This window comes from Xenopus laevis, chromosome 1S (assembly GCF_017654675.1).
Source record: "Xenopus laevis strain J_2021 chromosome 1S, Xenopus_laevis_v10.1, whole genome shotgun sequence".
NCBI lineage: Eukaryota > Metazoa > Chordata > Amphibia > Anura > Pipidae > Xenopus > Xenopus laevis.
Window position 1 is genome coordinate 14,104,395 of NC_054372.1, and position 18,107 is coordinate 14,122,501.

General features: G+C 37.7%; 1 protein-coding gene across 2 annotated transcripts in view; it reads left to right on the plus strand.

Annotated features, from left to right (window-relative positions):
* Positions 1-18,107, plus strand: part of dok7.S (docking protein 7 S homeolog) — a 76,691-nt gene that overhangs the window by 43,726 nt on the left and 14,858 nt on the right. For both annotated transcript variants that reach the window (XM_018243021.2, XM_018243020.2), the window contains exons 8-9: positions 1,679-1,724; positions 2,816-2,881. In XM_018243021.2, the coding sequence (XP_018098510.1) occupies positions 1,679-1,724; positions 2,816-2,881 (112 nt within the window). The remainder of the gene's footprint in view (positions 1-1,678; positions 1,725-2,815; positions 2,882-18,107) is intronic.

Sequence of the window (18,107 nt, forward strand, 5' to 3'; positions counted from 1 at the left end):
AACTGACTTAAGCATAAATTCTGCATGTAGAGAGACACGATTTCTGGTGATTTTAAAGGTTTGAGCTCTAATATATTGTCTAGTTCAGTGATCCCCAACCAGTGGCTTGTGCGCAACATGTTCTCACCAACCCATTGGATGTTGCTCCCGGTGACTCAAATCAATCAGATGCTTATTCCAGCCTTGAAAGCAAGTTTTGGTTGCGTAAAAACCAAGCTTAGTGCCAAACAAAGCCTCCTGTATATTTCCAGTCCACATAGGGCTACTAAATAGCCGATATTCCCAGAAACTTTTTGCATGCTTTTGTTGCTTTCCAATCTTTTTTGCATTAATTGTTGCTCATGGGTATAAAAGGTTAGGTACCCCTGTTCTAGGTAAAGTGAGCACCTCCCCAAAGCCTGCGTTCGATCTAACTGTCAAAAAAAGACTCTTTCTTGAAGAGACAATGAAGAGAGACAGATGTGGAGAGTGAGATAGTAAAGAGTAACTTGATCATTTCAGCAATGATTCTGAATTAAAATGATTCTGGATTATATTTTGAAAGTTTCTTATTTCAGTATGTAAATTTTTATTTTTGTGATTGTTCCTCTAACTTAAAATTCAAATCATTTAAAGGAATATGATTTCATTGCTATTCCACAATTTTCCTGCAATGCATCAGGGCCGTTATTTAATTTGTATTATAAATGGGTCTATTAACCTTTTGTTCTACTCTTGGTTCTTGGCTGTTATTTTATTTTTTACAGAACTTTTTTGTTCTACCAATGAATTATCATTTTAGGGCACAGAAACATAACTTTATTAAACCCAGGGGATTCTTAGGGAGTTATTTATTAAAGTCCAAATGTCAACAACTCAAAAAAATCAAGTTTTTTTTAACTATAAAATCTGAATTTTTAGTGGAAAAAAAATGTATTATACGCTGAGGATGGAAAAAGTCAGAATCTGAAAAAAATCGATCTCAGACCTGCCGAGGTTGTATATAAGTCAGTGGGAGAGGTCCCTATTCTATTTGGAACTTTCTGTGGTCTGCGCTGGAATTAGCCCAAAAATCAGACTAGTTTGGACTTTTCAGGCAAAAATCTGAAAAATTCTGGCTTTTCTGGAAAATGTCTGAAAAAAATCGAGCGATTTGGGAAAAATACTACGAATAAATCAGACGATTCAGATTTTCTCTCAATTTTATGGAGCCTCTCCCCAATCCGATTAAATTGTGCTTTTTTAATAATAAATAAGTTCCCGTGGTGGATTCTAGTTTGAACGGACTTTTTCAATTAAACATAGTCAGAAAAATTCAGATTTTGATAAATAAGGCCCTTATTGTCCATAAAGGGAAAGTAATGCTTATTTTGGGTATGTCTTGCTTTCTTTTGGCTTTGACTTATCATCAAATCCACGGATGTCTGAAGACTGGAAATTGTATGATCATATCTCTACATTTCTTTCAAAATAACTTTTACTTCCATGTGGGAAATTTTAGGCTGGGCATCTCTGCTGGCAAAAGACTAGATTATGTAGTGGGAACACTTTGGATAAGGTACTGGGTGGGAGCAGATTCTTGGTAGTCCTGTGTGTGTGATGGGATCCCATTGAGGTGTGTACCTTATAGGTATATCAGCTTACTCTGGGCCTCTTCTAGTAACCATTATAATTGTATAAATATTTTGTTTCGCTTTAGGGAGCTGCAGCTTCACAGATGGGGATGTTACCCAACACATCACAAGGTACGGTTACCATCATACATCATTTTTTAACATCACATAGCAATTTTAAAACGATTCAGTGCTGTCTGTTTCCATCTGTGGGTTCTGGCAAATGTCAGAGGGGCTGCTATAAAGTGCCATAGAAAGTCAGTATTTAGTGGGCTGGTGGAGTCTGTTTGGGCCTCTGTGTAGGCTGATTGGGCCTCTTTGTACCTGAAATGCCAGGGCCTATTTTGACTCTCAGTCCAGCCCTGCCCCCCCCATGGCATATTGGTCTAGTTCTTTGCACTTTGCACATATTTTAAAGGATCCCAGTCTAGAGGGCCATAAAAATTCCTTGGAGGGCCACATTCTAGATACTGATTGTCCAATTGCATAGGCCTGTTATAAAAAACTCAATAAAAATAACTTTAATTGATGCCTTACCCTGAAAAGGATCATTTCTGAGCAATGTCCTCCCATCACCACCAGTATCCGACTGGCCGACAATTTAAAATACTTTGATTTGTAGGCGGTGACAGGTGATTAGGAGAATTGTGACCACTAAATCAGATTAATTTTGATATATTGCTAAAATTCAACTTTATTTGCTTATAGTGATGGGCGAATTTATTCGCCAGGCACGAATTTGCAGCGAATAAATTCGCGAAACGCCCGCAAAAATTTGCGGCAAAAAATTTTTTTGAAAAAAATGGACGCCGGCGTCAAAAACGGGCGCCGGCGTCACAAATGGCGAATTTTTCGCCGTTTCGCGAATTTCGCACGAAATTCGCTAATTTTTTGCCGAAGCAAAATGGCGCAAATTCGCCCATCACTATTTGCTTATTAATCTGAGTAAAGAGTTATGTTATTATGTTCTTGCACTTTGTGCCATGTTCTTTATGAAGCTAATGCTATCCCTGAAATAGTCTATCCCAAGCATTTGCACCATAACATAAGCAACATAGTGCTGCATGGCTTTTAGGTTTATGCTGCTTTCATACATCTGTAGATTCTCATGCACAGTGAATGAAAATCTATTTGTTTCTTGAATCAGTAATATATTTATTGCTTTCTGGCTCACTGAACACATTAGTAATTATATTTATATTGCTTTCCTACTGATCCTTCAGGTGCTACACCTGCATTAGCGGGAGCCCCTAAACTGCCTAAGGGACAGACACTTTTGCTTGGTGCAGGTAAGACTTACAATATGAGTTTTTTACTTATTTTTCAATTGCCTTCCATTTGCCTAATTTTTATTCAGTAGGACTTTCTTTTAAACAAAACTATTACATATGGAACCCCAGTGATAGGTTAAAGGAAATGTAAAGCCAAAAATACAGTTTTCAGTAATGAAAGAAAATGTAAATATTAGGGGGTTATTTATCAAAATCTGAATCAAATTTTTTTTCTGAAATATACTCCACCAAATCCGCATGGGTTATTTCTCCTTATTTATCAATACATTTTCCCGAAAAATTCCAGTGCGGGTAAAAAACCCGAAAAAATTGTAAAAGTCGTTTTTTTCAGATTTTTGCCGAAAACCACAAAATAGAATTTTTGCACAAAACCCAGCAAGATCAGGATATCTTAGGGACTACTCCCATTGACTTATATACAACCTCGACAGGTCTCAGATGCCGGATTTTTGGATTTTGACTTTTTCCATCCTTAGGGTAAAATAAAAAGGTTTTTTTTTTTACATAGGCATTTTTATAGGCATTGGACTTTAATAAATAAACCCCTTAGTAATCTCCCAATATAAATTAAACACGTAAATGTAATTATTATTTCAAGTTTTATCAGTCCCTTTGTCTGCTTTGTGTTATTGGCCCTGACTGTTAAAACAATGTAGCAGAAATAGTTCTCCTTAAACCACTTTCTACAATGCTCTGAATGCTTTTCACGGGTCTGTTAATCAGCTGCCTTCTGCTACATTGTCAATAGTTCGAACCAGAGGTGTAGAAAATATCACGGGACAGAGATAGCAATTACATTTACAAAATTTATAACGAGTGTATATTGGAAAGTTAATTACAACTGATTAATTTTCTTTAATGTGAAACCACAATAGGTTATGACTAAGTATAGGCATCAGTTTGGAAACTTTAACCATCGATTACAAAGGTTGTGTAGCACCAAATTCAGAGTACGTCATTTGAAGGGATGCGCCATCTTAATTTTAGGATTCGGCCGAACCAGTAATCCTTTATGAAAGATTCCTCTAAAGACGAACGGAATTTGGAACCGAATTTGCATATCCAAATCAGGGGATCAAGGGAGAAAGAACTGTGCGCTGTAGGCACGGCTAAAAAAAATTCCTTGTTTGTGTGATGAAAATCATGTGATTTTTTTTTGGATTTGGTTTCAGCCAGGATGTTGGATTCAGCCAAATGTGAATCCTGGTGAAAAAAGCCGAATCCTGAACCGGATCCTGGATTCCCTGCATCCCTAGTCATTACAGATTATTAGAGATCTGTTCAACATCTTATTGCTTTAAATCCTATCCATTCTTATGAGACCCACGTACCATCCCAAGCCCACCCCTCATAAATAAAGCACTGCCAAATGCTGTACAAACCGGTATTTATATGAAACGCACAGGTCTTGTGTCTGCTCTCTTTATTAGGGATGCACTAAATCCAGGATTCGGTTCGGGATTTGGCCAGGATTTGGCTTTTTTTCGGCAGGATTCAGCCAAATCCTTCTACCCGGCTGAACTAAATCAGAATCCTAATTTTCATATGCAAATTAGGGATGGGGAGGGAAATTGCATGACTTTTTGTCACAAAACAAGGAAGTAAAAAATGTTTTCCCCCTTCCCACCCCTAATTTGCATATGCAAATTAGGATTCAGTTCGGTATTAGGCCGAATGTTTTGCAAAGGATTCGGGGGTTCGGGCGAATCCAAAATAGTGGATTCGGTGCATCCCTACTCTTTATATTGCCCTGTGGGGGAAAAGAGAATTATGTTCCCTGTTCTGAGTCTCCCAGTGAGGTGCAAAGCTAAGCCCTAATTTGTAGTTAGTTATTGCCAAAGATCCAGCACATCTACACAGATATATTGATAAGCAAGTTCCTCTGAACAACTCAGTTTAAGGATTATATAATTTATTACAGAAGATATATTGATGATTTATTATTAGTTTGGTCAGTATCACACAACAGTTCAGGCATTTCATCGTACAGGTATGGGACCTGTTATCCAGAAAGCTCGGGACCTGGGGTTTTCCGAATAATGGATCTTTTCGTTCTTAGGATCTTTATACCTTAACTCTACTAAAAAATCATTCAAACATTAAATAAACCCAATAGTCTGGTTTTGCTTCCAATAAGGATTAATTATATCTTAGTTGGGATCAAGTACAAGGTACTGTTTTATTATTACAGAGAAAAAACTTTCTGGATAACGGGTTTCCAGATGACTGATCTCATACCTGTAATTGTCCAAAAAACATGAATTTTAAGAGGTTTTTAGAGGGTTTCATAGATTTTGGTGCATTGGTCAGCATTTTGTTTCCATTTTTACTTGTTCATATTTGGATCTTTTAATAACTTTCATGGCATTTTGTGGTTTTAGAGAAAATGAGTTTAATTGTGGTTTCAAAAAGCTCTAATACCACTGAAATGTGACTTTATTAACTCTATGCCTCTATGTATCAGTAATAGGTATCAAAAAAGTCATCCAGAATAAAAGGCCTGGCAATATCCTTAAAGGAAAACTATACCCCCCAAACCATGTAGGTCTCTATAAAAAGATATTGCATAAAACAGCTCATATGTAAAACCCTGCTTCATGTAAATAAACCATTTTCATAATAATATACTTTTCTATTAGTATGTGCCATTGGGTAATCATAAATAGAAAATTGCCAATTTAAAAAATAAGGGCCGCCCCCTGGGATCTTAGGATTCACTGTACTCACAAACATACCAACAAACTATACATGTTAGGTCACATGAGCCAATTAACAGACAGTGTTGTGTCTTTTGCTTCCTCACTTCTTCCTGTTACAGTTAGAGCTGCAGTATTTCTGGTCAGGTGATCTCTTCCTGTTACAGTTAGAGCTGCAGTATTTCTGGTCAGCTGATCTCTGAGGCAGCACACAGACCATCACAAAATGGTGGCTCAAGGCAAGAGATGTAAAAGGGCAATATTTACTTAAATACATATTCCAGTTTGGTAAGATTCTTTAATATGCCACTTCATATGATATTAACTATCTGTTGCTTAAGTGTTCATTTTGGGGGCATAGTTTTCCTTTAACAATCATTGGAAAAGAGATGCTAAATGGATCTTTTACTTAGGGGATTCTTCAAATTCTACTTTTAAGTGCGCAGTAGTGCTACATATTATTAGAAATTTTCCCATTATGTTTTACTAATTCCAGTAAATAACAAATGTGAATGTAAAGGCTCAGCAGCTTATCTGCCCATGTATGGGGCCTTCCGACAGTCCTCCCGGACCTATATTTGGTCAAAAATCGGCCACATATCGATTGGGCAGGTTTGATGCAATAATCGTCCCATCACCACCTGTTCCCATTATTTTCGGCCCTAGGGCCAAACAATCTGATAAACCCACTATTTTCCTGCCTCTGGTGGACATATCAGGAGAAAGATCCGCTGTAGCCAAAACTAGTGGATGTTATAGAGCAGGGTTCCCCAACCTTTTTTTACCCGTGAGCCACATTCAAAAATAAAAAAAGAGTTGGGGAGCAACACAGGCATGCAAAAAGTTCCTGGGGTGCCATATAAGGGCTTTAATTGGATATTAGGTGGCCCCTATGTTAACTGGCAGATTACAGGAGGCTCTGTTTGGCAGTACACCTTGATTTTATGCAACCAAAACTTGCCTCCAAGCCTGGAATTCAAAAATAAGCACCTGCTTTGAGGCCACTGGGAGCAACATCCAAGGGGTTGGAGAGCAACATGTTGCTTGCGATCCACTGGTTGGGGATCACTGTTATAGAGTATGGCCACCTTTACTGAGCACCCAGGAGTGTGAGGCTGTAGTGAAACTGTAGGAAATGCTGAGAAAATGGAATGTGAGAAAGATAACATCTAACTAAATGGCCAACATGAGATGCAGACCAAAGGGGCATTTTTTTTCTCAAGAAAATCAATAATGAATCCGAGCCAAACCATTTCCTTCCAAATTACTATTTAGCTTTAAATCAACCTTGTGGCTCAGTGCATATCATCAAGCCATTTATGTCAGAACTAAATAAATCAGTGAGAGCAGATTCCAATATGGAATGGAGGCCAAGGATGTGATTAAAAATAACACATTGCAGCATTAAATTACCTTCACTGGGAAATTAGCCAAAAATAAAAAAATAAAAAAAACAAACCTAAACCGTACAGCTATAGATTTAAATACAGATGAGGGGCATTGCTAAGAATCAGCTCCAAATATGTAATAAAAGATACAAAGTTTGCCCAGGTGCAGTAATTCATAGTAACCAAGAAGTTTGTTGCTTTTTAACAGGTGAATAGCAAATGGTACCAGGTCATTGGTATCTGTAGAAAACGTTGCAAATTTAATACTTAACACAGAATGTGAATAATGTGGATGCTTATTATTTTAAGGTGAGATTTTAGTGACCTAAGAGGTTTTTGAATCCACAACTAAACTCACAAAATCTAAAACCAAGCTTGTCATTGAATTTATTAAAATTGTATTAAAAGATCCGAATATTTTATCAAAATCTGAATTTTTCTGATTATTTAAATAAACAATGTCTGACCAAACTAGAATCCGCTATTGGACCTTATTTATTATTAAAGAAGCACGATTTAATCGATCAGGAACAAACAGGTTAAAATCGAGTGAAAACCCCAATCATACGATTGTTTTACTGTTTTTTCTAGAATCGCTAGATTTTTGGGGATTTTTTCCAAAAAGCCAGAATTTTTCCGATTTTTGCCCAAAGAGTCTGAAATAGTCGGATTTTCAGGCTAATTCCAGCACAGACCACAGAAATTTCCAAAGAGGATAGGGACCTCTCCCACTGACTTATATACAACCTCGGTAGGTCTGAGATGGCGATTTTCGGATTCGGAGAAGTAAACCCCTTATTAAAAAAACCCTACCCCCAACCATACATACACTCCCCTCTCTCCTCCCCCCCCAGCCTAGCTGCTACCCCGGGCAAATGCCCTTAACTTTTTACTTACCCCTCTGTGCAGATTCGCAGCATCAGAGTTCATGGGCGCCATCTTCTTCGGCCTACTAAGGGGTTTACTTCTCCTTCTCCCCCATAAATTGTAACAAAAAAAGTGCTGAACAATTTACTAAAAACACTAATACTATGAAAACCTCTGAAGATTGGTATTTTTTTCGGAAAAAACCCCCAAAAACCTCTAAAAGTCCGATCTGCTTAAAAGCGATCCAATAAGATCAGCTCCCATTTCTTATATAGCACCTTGACAACTTGGCGAGGTTTAGTATTAAAGGTTTTTGTGGTTTCTTCACTTACTACATTTAGAATTTTACAGCTTTGTAGAAATTTTTTAAAAAAACATAAATTTTTCGAGATTTGTGGGGAAAAAAATTGCAATTCGATTGTTAGTAAATGGGCCCCTTAGTGACAGTTATCGTGGCTTTTGGCCAGGGAGCTCCATTTAGAATGAGAACTCATGCGGACACTTTAGTTTACTGTATCCAACTCTGCAGGTTGTAAAGAACCTAGGGGGTTATTTAGTAAACTCTGAATGCAAAAATTCCGAAAAATTTGTGATTTTCTTTATAAAATCTGACTTTTGAAAAATCAAGAATTTTTCGGAATTTATTAAACTCCGAGGATGGAAAAGTCAGAATCATCTCAGACCTGTCAAGGTTGCATATAAGTCAATGGGAGAAGTCCCAATGATTTTTTGATGTGCGCTGAGTTTCCCCAAAATTTTAACCCCACTAGTGTATTGGCTCTACAATGGAGAGTTTTATTAGTTTTATAACACAAAAGGAGAACTAAGGGATGTGGTAAGAAAGTTGGTTATGGGATATGACTTTGGTAGCTAGGAACAGGCCGAATTTGTGGACAGGCCTAGGGAGGCAAAACATGAGGGCAGCAAGCAGCCGCTGGCCTCCTCAACAATAGGGATTGGATGGGACATTTTGACATCTCCCTCCCACACTCCTAGTGCAAGAGATCTTAATGGGTTGAAGATACAGTGCCAGCGGGGTAAGCAGGTTGATACAAGGAGCAGTGGGAGGAGGAGGTTGGGGGTATGACCGGGGGGTGGAGTCAGGTGTGAGGCGGGGGTGCAAGTGATTTATTTATCAACACTTGGCAAATTTGACCATGCAATATACAGTACATGTACAGGCAAAGAGCTTCGCCAATGGAGCAACTCACCAAATTATATGTGTGGCACAGGTGCTCCTGCCCCAGGCCCTCAGCCCAAGGGAATGGGCAATCCGTGAACAGGTAAACAAAGTTGGAGCAAGGCACTCAAGTAGGTCACGCACAGATCAGACCAATAGGTAAAAATATGAAAAAGTATTTATTTAGATAAACATCTCACGCCTAATGCGTTTCGTGTCACTAGGGCACTTAGTCATAGGCTGTGACTTAGTGTCCTAGTGACACGAAACGCATTAGGCGTGAGATGTTTATCTAAATAAATATTTTTTCGTATTTTTACCTATTGGTCTGATCTGTGCGTGACCTACTTGAGTGCCTTGCTCCAACTTTGTTTACCTGTTCACAAATTTGCCCATGGGCAGTAACCCATGGCAACCAATCAGATTGCTGAATTCATTGTTCTACTTGCAGCTGGCTTTAAAAAGCGAATCACTGATTGGTTGCTATAGGTAACTGCCCATGGGCAAATTTGCCCAGTGTTGATAAATGAGCCCCAATGTGTTACAATCCAGCCTTGGCTAGGAAATATTTTTTTTTCTGCAATTCCTTCTGGATCCTGACGCACTTCTGCATACATTGTTGCACGTGGCAAATATAGTGGTGGCAGATTAGTGAACTGTGTAGTGCAAAGTGCCAGATAGTGTATCTCGCCATTCCTCCTACTGGCCTCCTTATTAACTGTTCTGTAGGGATGGGCGAATTTTTTCGCCTCGTTTCGCTTAAAAAACTGACGCTCATAGACTTGTATGGCAGCATGCATCCCCAAAAAAAAGACGCGCGTCAAAAAATTTCGCCCATAGACTTTAATGGGCGTCCGCGACATTTCGCCGGCAGCGCATTTTTGGTGAAACAAAACGGGTCAAATTCGCCCATCCCTACTGGACCCAATGAGCGAGAAAGTTGGCTTCTAGCATAGATATAATATTGAATCATGTTTGTTTGGTTATGTTTTAGCATTTGTTTAATTCCTTTCTATTTATGTACTCTGAGTCCATTTAATTATGTCACTTGGATCTGCTTTTCCATGCTTAAAAAATAAATTGCCTGATGATGTTTTTATGGGCTCAAGCATCTCTTCCGCTTAATGAAACTCTGCTGATTGCGACATTGATTCCAAAACCATATTTATAGGCTCATAATACCTTCATAATAGATAACATAAATCTCTCATACAATTATTAGCATGGGTGGAAATACGGATATAATACAAAAGGAAAGCCGTTTAAGAGGCGGCAAATACAATTGTGTACAAATAGACTAATCACTAAGTGATATGAAGCGGTATTGCTAAATACAGGACTGCTCTGCATTAGGAATTCTAATTCCCTTTCAAGGAAGACGTACTTTGTTCTTCTATCTGACTTCACCGGCTGATTTCCAAAGACAAGATGGAAAGTTGTGGGCAACAGCAGCACTGAACCCACAGAATATTGTGTATAAAACACGACAGTGTGTGTCTAAATGTTGCACTTTGCACAGAGCATCCCTTTGGTAAATGAATTCTCTGAACCAAAGCTTAGGGCCATTTATAAGGTTGGACATGGAGGCATTTATCCTGGACTCGATTGGCTCCCATATAGAAAAACGCAGGATCAGACTGGGCCGCCCAGCCAAACCTACTCCTTGATCAGCTGACCCATTGTCGGTGTCAGCGCATGCACGCAACAGGGGTAGGAGGGGGCCCCTGGTGACTGCCGGGTCAGGGTCAGGGTGTCTGACCCTGAAAAAAAATGTTATAAAAAGAAGAAAAGTCTGAAACTATTGAGGTGGCTAGCCTGTGGCCCTATACAACTCCATACCTCCAAACTGTCCCCTTTTCAGCAGGACAGTCCCGATTTTGACAGGTCAACCCACAGTCCCGCATTTGTTCTGACAAGTCCCGACTTTCTATGCACTGAATAGCCAGAAAAGGATACAAATATTTCTAACTTAAAGGAGAATTCAACACGTAGCATAAACCCCCCTAAGTAAAAGTAAGTAAAAAGTTAGGGGCAATTGCCCCGGGCACCAGGTAGGCTGGGGGGAAGGAGGGAGGGGGGTCTACGTAGGTAAGGGGGGTAGGGTTTTTTTATGTTACGGGTTGAATTCTCCTTTAGTTGGCTTTTGGCAGAGAGCCCAGAACAGCCACCAGGTGCCACTAATTGTAACAATTTTGAGATAAGCAAATAAGTAATTGTAACAATTTTGAGATAAGCAAATAAGTAATTGTAACAATTTAAACAGGTCTCTTGGGAGAAGTTATTGCCCCCATACATGGGCCAATAAAAGCTGCCGACAGACTGAGTCGGCAGCATATTGGCCCGTGTGTGGGGCCATCTGACGGGCTTCCCCGATCGATATCCGGCCGAAAGTCGGGCAGATGTCAATCGGGCAGGGCAAAAAATCTGTTCATTGATGCAGTCCTGTGATCCAACTGCCCATATAATCTCCATTTTGATCCAATCATTGGGCCCTAGGGCCCATGATCGGATCAGCCTGATATCGCCCAGCTCAATGTGGGCATATCGGGGAGAGATCCGCTCGTTTGCTGACATCGCCAAATGAGCGGATCTCCCTGTGTATGGCCACATTTAGACTCACAGCTTAAAGGGCAATTTACATTCATTAGAAAAACTGTAATAACTGAAAAAAACGGAATTATGTTAAAATTTTCATAACCTGCCAAATTTTGTAAAATGAACATGGTAATTACGGGGTGTAGCCACAAAAATGGGAGTGGTCAAAAAATGTTGTCCCTCTTTTTATTATCAAAATGTTGGGAGGTATACAACTCTCAGCACCCACAATAGCTGCAAACTCCTTTCTACAACAGACCAGAAAGAAGCATACAGCTGTGGCTGCACTATATATATACTGTATATTCTACCACTAGTTGTAGACATTTCAGAATTGGGGAAGATTATGAGTACAGGATATAATACACAAAACCTATGAATATCCTGTGAATTATATCCTTATAATTAGTGATGTCATCAGTTATAAACAAAGCTTAGTGATGTCATTTTTGAAACATGACTCACTAAATCTAAATAAATAATGTACCCCTAATATGATGATATTAAAAGTTACATAATCTCGGAGTTCCATGACCTGTATAATTTTTTTTATATGGTCATGGAACTCCTCGGTGACTTATAATATCCTCATATTTTACAAGAGGAGGTACTTTATTCACTATACTAACATAGTTACATAGTAGTTAAATTGGGTTGAAAAAAGACAAAGTCCGTCAAGTTCAACCCCTCCAAATGAAAACCCAGCATCCATACATACACCCCTCTCTACTTTTAACTACTTTTTGCTGGGAGATGTCAATTCCATGAGCTGACTGTTGACTGAGCTCCAATTGCGCAGACAATGCAGCGGCATTTTAAAAATGAGACTTGTTGCCAGCATGTAATGTGCAGGTAAAAGGGTTAATTTCTCTGTCTGCCCTATGGCTGTACATTTCCACATTTAGCAACATTGGGCAAGACCCAAAGAGGACGATACACGGCCTACACATCTAATTCCATGCAGATAGCAAAAAACCACCTGTGGATATGAAGGGCTCCAATGGGCTACTGTTTTAGCTACACATAATCCAATTTTAAAAGCACAAAGCTATGGGCAATAGTATTCTATGCACCAACTTTAGGCTTTATTGCACCAATTGCATTTCTGGCTTGAATTTGATTAGATGACTTTTTCCCCTCCTTTGGTTTTGATGTAATATTCATAAAAAAAAGAAAACCCTATGTGCAAACAATATCAGCCACTAACTGAGGATACCCAGCACTGTTAGATCTATGCTGGACCCTTATGGACTGATAGACAAGACACAACACAAGGTCCCAACCAATCAAATGAGTCTGTTTCACACAATTTCATTCAACCTTCGTAGTAAGTTTCCAGTGTAAGATGCAGGGGCACATTTACTAAGCTCGAGTGAAGGATTCGAATGAAAAAAACTTTGAATTTCGAAGTTTTTTTTTGGCTACTTCAACCATCGAATTGCCTACTTCGACTACGACTTCGAATTGAATTAAAAATTGTTCGACTATTCGACTATTTATAGTCGAAGTACTGTCTCTTTAAAAAAAACTTTGACTACCTACTTCCCCACCTAAAACCTACAGAGCACCAATGGTAGCCTATGGGGACCTTCCCCATAAGCTTTCCTAGCTTTTTTTGATCAAAGGAAAATCATTTGATCGATGGATTAAAATCCTTCCAATCGTTAGATACGAAGGATTTAATCGTTTGATCGAACTAAATGCAGTAAATCCTTAGACTTCGATATTCGAAGTCGAAGGATTTTACTTCGATGGTTGAATATCGAGGGTTAATTAACCCTTAGTAAATGTGCCCCTAAGTGTGGCCAGGTGGGACCTTCTACAAGGAACTCTTTCTTTATAGTACATAGTATTTCTTTTATACAGGTATGGGACCTGTTATCCAGAATGTTTGGGGCCTGGGGTTTTCCAGATAACAGACATTTCCGTAATTTGGATCTTCATACCTTAAATCTACTTGAAAATCATGTAAACATTAAATAAACCCAATAGGCTGGTTTTGCTTCCAATAAGGATTAATTATCTCTTAGTTGGGATCAAGTACAATTACTGTTTTATTATTACACAGAAAAAGTTTTAAGATTTTTTATTATTTGGATAAAAATGGAGTCTATGGGCAACAGCCTTTCCATTATTCTGAGGTTTCCGGATAACGGATCCCATACCTGTCGCATATAATATAGTTATTCTACCACCACCTTATAATAAATAATCTCTCGGTTCATAAGAACATTTTTATTGTGAATGTAGCCCATAATGAGTGTAAAAAAACCCCCAAAACATATCTTTTTATGACTTCTATTCAATGTGGAAAACAATGAGCGAATAAAAAGCCAGATAATTCCGAACTTCAGATAGTGCCGGTAGCAAGTGTCCTTTGTGAATTCCCCAGGTTGTTGGCAGGATTTATAGAGACCTTTTTTTATAAAGCCAAGAAAAGCCTCAGGTCTCAGGAAGGATCTACTGTGAGCTCTTTCATTATAGTGCAGAATATGAAGCTTCCAAGCCCGGTGTCTCTGCAATCAAACTCTGCCAATATTACACTAATACCAAGTATTTTCTTTTATATTGTTCTTCTTAAGCAATTGATAGAGGGGCCAACAGGTACAGATTAAAGTATTATTGTTCTACTGCCTGCAAACCTGCGATTCAATATTTACATGAGCTTAGGGTGGTGAGGTGCATTATTTATATATATTTATATATAACACCAAAGGGACACTGGCCAGCAGCAGTATCATAACCAATGGACAAAATATTACAGCCATTCATTATATATATATATATATATATATATATATATATATATATATATATATATATATATATATATATATATATATATATATATATATATATATATATATATATACAGGTATGCACCAATTTCCCTTATTTATCATAACTTTTTTGCTGGATTCAACTGAATCTTTTACATTTAGGGGGTTATTTGTCAAAATCCGAATTTTTCTAAAATTTTTAAAATAAAAAAAGTCCAACCAAACTAGAATCCACGATTTGACCTTTGATTTATTTTGAAAAAAGCACAATTTAATTGGTTCGGGTGAGAACTCAATAAAATCGAGTGAAGACCCGAATTGTATAATTGTTTCTAAGTTTTTCTGGGCTTTCTCTGAGTTTTTTTGAATTTTTGCCCAAAAAAGGTCGGAATTTCGGCTAATGTCAGCACAGTCCACAGAAACTTCAAAATAGTATAGGGGCCTCTGCCATTGATTTATACACAACGTCGGCAGGTCTGGGATGCTGGATTTCTAGATTCTGGCTTTTTGCTGCATAGGGCTTTAAAGGGGTGGTTCACTTTTAAAGGGATACTGTCATGGGAAAAAAAAAATCCAAAATGAATCAGTTAATAGTGCTGCTCCAGCAAAATTCTGCACTGAAATCCATTTCTCAAAAGAGCAAACAGATTTTTTTATATTTAATTTTGAAATATGACATGGGGCTAGACATTTTGTCAATTTCCCAGCTGCCCCTGGTCGTGTGACTTGTGCCTGCACTTTAGGAGAGAAATGCTTTCTGGCAGGCTGCTGTTTTTCCTTCTCAATGTAAATGAATGTGTCTCAGTGGGACATGGGTTTTTACTATTCAGTGCTGTTCTTAGATCTACCAGGCAGCTGTTATCTTGTGTTAGGGAGCTGTTATCTGGTTATCTTCCCATTATTCTGTTGTTAGGCTGCTGGGGGGAAAAGGGAGGGGGTGATTTCACTCCGACTTGAAGTACAGCAGTAAAGAGTGACTGAAGTTTATCAGTCACATGACTGGGGGCAGCTGGGAAATTGACAATATGTCTAGCCCCATGTCAGATTTCAAACTTGAATATAAAAAAATCTGTTTGCTCTTTTGAGAAATGGATTTCAGTGCAGAATTCTGCTGGAGCAGCATTATTAACTGATTCATTTTGAAAAAATTTTTTTTCCCCATGACAGTATCCCTTTAAAAGTGAACCACCCCTTTAAAGCCCTATGCAGCAAAAAGCCAGAATCTAGAAATCCAGCATCCCAAACCTGCCGACGTTGTGTATAAATCAATGGCAGAGGCCCCAATTCTAAGCAACTTTTCAATTGGTTTTCAATATTTATTTTTTTATAGTTTATGGGGCAGATTCATCAAGGGTCGAATTTTGAAGTAAAAATACTTCGAAATTCGACCATCGAATTTAAATACTTTGAATATCGAACTTTTTTCACAGAATTTGGGTATACGAACGATTCGAACAATTTTATCGTACGAACGAACGATTTTACTTCAACTTCAAAAAACTTAAAAAAAAATGCTGTAGAAGGTCCCCCTAGGCTAACATAGCACTTCGGCAGGTTTAATTTGGCGAAGTATTGAAGTCAAAGTTTTTTTTAAAGAGACAGTACTTCAATTATCGAATGGTAGAATTTTCAAACGATTTCGACAAAGTCGTAGTAGCCAATTCGATGGTCGAAGTATCCAAAAAATTACTTCGAATTTCGAATTTTTTTACTTAGAAAATTCCCTCGAATTCACTTCGACCCTTGATAAATCTGCCCCTTAAGTTATTTGTCCTTTTCTTCTGATTTTTTGCAGCTTTCCCCTTCTAAAAAAACAAATGCTCTGTAGGGCTACAAATGTATTGTTACTTTTTATTACTGATCCTATTCATATTCCAGTCTCTTATAAAAATCAATGCATGGTTTCTAGGGGAATTTGGACCCTAGTTACCAGATTGCTTAAAATGCAAATTGGAGAGCTGCTGAATAAAAAGCTAAATAACTCGAAAACCTTCAATAATAAAAAATTAAAACAAATTGCAAATTATCTCAGTATATCACTCTCTACATCATACTAAAAGTTATATCAAAGGTGAACAACCCCTTTAATAAATGTCAAAAAAACCTAAAATTTGAATTTTGCCCAAAAAAGCCCAACCGGAGTTTAGTAAATAACCCCCTTAATCAAACCAATCCAGATCTGTAATTTAAAGGAATCCTAATGGACTGCTTACTATACTATATACTATACATTTTTTATGGAGGATTCTGTATTTGACTGAATCCAAAAATGTTGGTTTCATTGCATCCTTAATATAATGTCCCCAATGTTACTGTCCCCTTAAGTGCAATTTGTTGATGCCCCTTAACACATACATCTTCTTTTCTCACTCTTTGGGGGAGATTTAGCAAAATTTGAGATTCCATTTTGTCATAATTTAAGAGTATTAAATTAAAAGTCACAATTAAAGTATATGTCCTGTATAGAACATCATCATATTCCCCTGTTGCTTCGTTAAACTAGGTAGGGATGTACCAGTTCCCCTAATTTCTCCTAACTTTTTGCTGGATTTGGATTCAAATTAATCCTGGAGATTTGTCACTTAATTAATTAGTTAATTAGTTCAGTAAGTTGAGTAAGATTGAACTATGTTATACAGGTATGGGATCCGTTATCTGGAAACCCTTTATCAAGTAGGAATGCACCGAATCCAGGATTCGGTACGGGATTTCGTCAGGATCCTTCTGCCCGGCCGAACTGAATCAGAATCCTAATTTGCATATGCAAATTAGGGGCGGGGGGAAATTGCGTGAGTTTTTGTCACAAAACAAGGAAGCAAAAATGTTTTCCCCTTCCCACCCCTAATTTGCATATGCTAATTAGGATTCGGTTCTGGGCAAATCTTTCACGAAGGATTTGTGGGTTTGGCCAAATCCAAAATAGTGGATTTGGTGCATCCCTATTATCAAGAAAGCTCCTAATTACGGACAAGTTGTCTCTCGTAGACTCTATTTTGTCCAAAAATTCCAAATGATTTCCCTTTTCTCTGTAATAATAAAACAGTAACTTGCACTTGATCCAAACTTAGATAGAATTAATCCTTATTAGAAGCAAAACCAGCCTATTGGGTTTATTTAATTTTTACATGATTTTCTATTAGACTTGAGGGCTGATTTATCAAAGGTCGAGGTGAATTTTCAAATGAAAAAAAATTCGAATTTCAAGCTATTTTTTGTGTACTTCGACTAGGGAAAAGTCCAAATTTGATTCGAATTTGAAAAAAATTAAAAAATATATAAAAAGAATATCGAAATTTATCATGTACTGTCTCTTTTGAATGCAGAAATCACAAATTTTTTTTTTATAAAATCAAACTTTTAAAAAATCACAAATTTTTTATTTATTAAACCCTGAGGATGGAAAAGTCTGAATCTGAAAATCCGGCATCTCAGACCTGTCAAGGTTGCATATAAGTCAATGGGAGAAGTCCTAATGATTTTTTGATGTGCGCTGGGTTTTGTGCAATACCTCGAAGTTTTCAGGTGAAAATTCCGAAAAAATCTTGAAATTCATGAAAATCGGATGAAAAAATCATGAAAATCTGATTTTTTCCCGCAAAGCAAATTTTCAGGAAAATGTTATAATAAATAAGCGTAACAAACTCGTGCGGATTTGATCGGAGTTTGTAGCAGAAAATATTGACATAAATTCGGACTTTGATAAATAACCCCCAAAGT